At 43.4% G+C, this 1,677-nt stretch overlaps 1 protein-coding gene across 1 annotated transcript; it reads left to right on the top strand.

The window, feature by feature from the left end:
• Positions 1–196: 196 nt before the first annotated feature.
• On the top strand, positions 197–1,233 carry LOC103193429 (olfactory receptor 1L6). Its single transcript, XM_007936635.2, has one exon. It carries the CDS (start codon positions 298–300, stop codon positions 1,231–1,233), a length of 936 nt encoding a protein of 311 aa, XP_007934826.1. The 5' UTR covers positions 197–297.
• Positions 1,234–1,677: the final 444 nt, after the last annotated feature.

Below are 1,677 nucleotides of genomic sequence, written 5' to 3'. Positions count from 1 at the left end.
AAAGAAAATGTCCTCCAATATATAAACCTTTCCTTAACTTTTACAATAACGGACTAATACAATATTTGTCCTTTTGTGACTTAATTTAGGAAGTTTTTGAATTAAATTCAAAATGAATTAAATTCCCCGTCTATTTCTTTGTAGCTTTCTGAAGCAAGTATTCTTAAAAATCCTAACTAATAGAGGTGGGCTTTTTTTTTTATGTAAGTTGGAAGTTAGGAAAGAAGCTGTATTGACCAATGTGTCTGCTTCACCCTTCCCACTGCCCCTCTCACACCACACAGGAAGTCCAGAGACATGGAAATAAAGAACTACAGCAGCAGCACCTCAGGCTTCATCCTTCTGGGCCTCTCCCCCAACCCTCAGCTGCAGAAGCCTCTGTTTGCCATCTTCCTCACTATGTACCTGGTCACCATGGTGGGGAACGTGCTCATCATCTTAGCCATCCACTCTGACTCCAGGCTCCACACCCCAATGTACTTTTTCCTCAGCAACTTATCCTTCATGGATATCTGCTTCACAACAGTCATTGTGCCCAAGATGCTAGTGAACTTACTATCAGAGACAAAGAGTATCTCCTATGTGGGCTGCCTAGTCCAGATGTACTTCTTCATGGCCTTTGGAAATACTGACAGCTACCTGCTGGCCTCGATGGCCATAGACCGACTGGTGGCCATCTGCAACCCCTTCCGTTATGATGTGGTCATGAAGCCGCAGCGTTGCCTTCTCATGTTACTGGGTTCTTGCACCGTATCCCACCTGCACTCCTTGCTTTGGGTGCTGCTCATGTCTCGCCTATCTTTCTGTGCCTCCCACGTCATTAAGCACTTTTTTTGTGACACCCAGCCTGTGCTAAAGCTGTCCTGCTCTGACACTTTCTTCAGCCAGATTGTGGTCATGACTGAGACCCTGGCTGTCATTGTGACCCCTTTTCTGTGCATCCTCTTCTCCTACATGCGGATTATCTTCACTGTGCTTAGGATCCCCTCTGCAACTGGGAAGTGGAAGGCCTTCTCTACCTGTGGCTCCCACATAAGTGTAGTAGCCCTGTTTTATGGGAGTGTCATCTTTGTCTACTTTAGGCCCCTGTCCATGTACTCAGTAGTGAAGGACCAAGTAGCCACAGTTATGTACACAGTGGTGACACCCATGTTGAACCCTTTCATCTATAGCCTGCGGAACAAGGATATGAAGAGAGGTTTGAGGAAGTTAAGGGACAGAATTTATTCATAGAAGAACAAAATTACGGGATGTCAAAATTGGGAGATGACCTAAGAGATTGTCAGATCCTTCCTATTTTCCACATGGCATCTAAAGAGGTCATGAGAAGAGGCATTGGATAGCAAGCAGTAAGAGCACTGGCCTGGTAGTCAGAACACCTGGCTTCTATCTATGACCTTGACTAAATATATGCCTATTTCCAGGTTTGTGCTGCTAGGAATACAGATTTCAGGAAAATAATCTATTGACACCATGTAGTAGAATAAAGCTATCCCTCAAATAACTCATTTAAACCTGATTATGGCCAGTACTAAAGAAATTATAATGTGTTATTAGTACCCAAAAGAAAAATAAAGTGGGTTTGGTAGAGAACTGGGAAAAACTTCTTGGAGCAAGTTATCAAAGATCATCATGAAGGATAGACTGAATTTTGAGAGATGAAGATACAAGGAAAGA

The sequence above is a fragment of the Orycteropus afer genome, unplaced genomic scaffold (genome assembly GCF_000298275.1).
Source record: "Orycteropus afer afer isolate SDZICR_OR568_19922 unplaced genomic scaffold, OryAfe1.0 scaffold00037, whole genome shotgun sequence".
In the NCBI taxonomy this organism is placed as follows: Eukaryota; Metazoa; Chordata; class Mammalia; order Tubulidentata; family Orycteropodidae; genus Orycteropus; species Orycteropus afer.
This window is presented reverse-complemented; position numbering and strand designations above follow the sequence as displayed.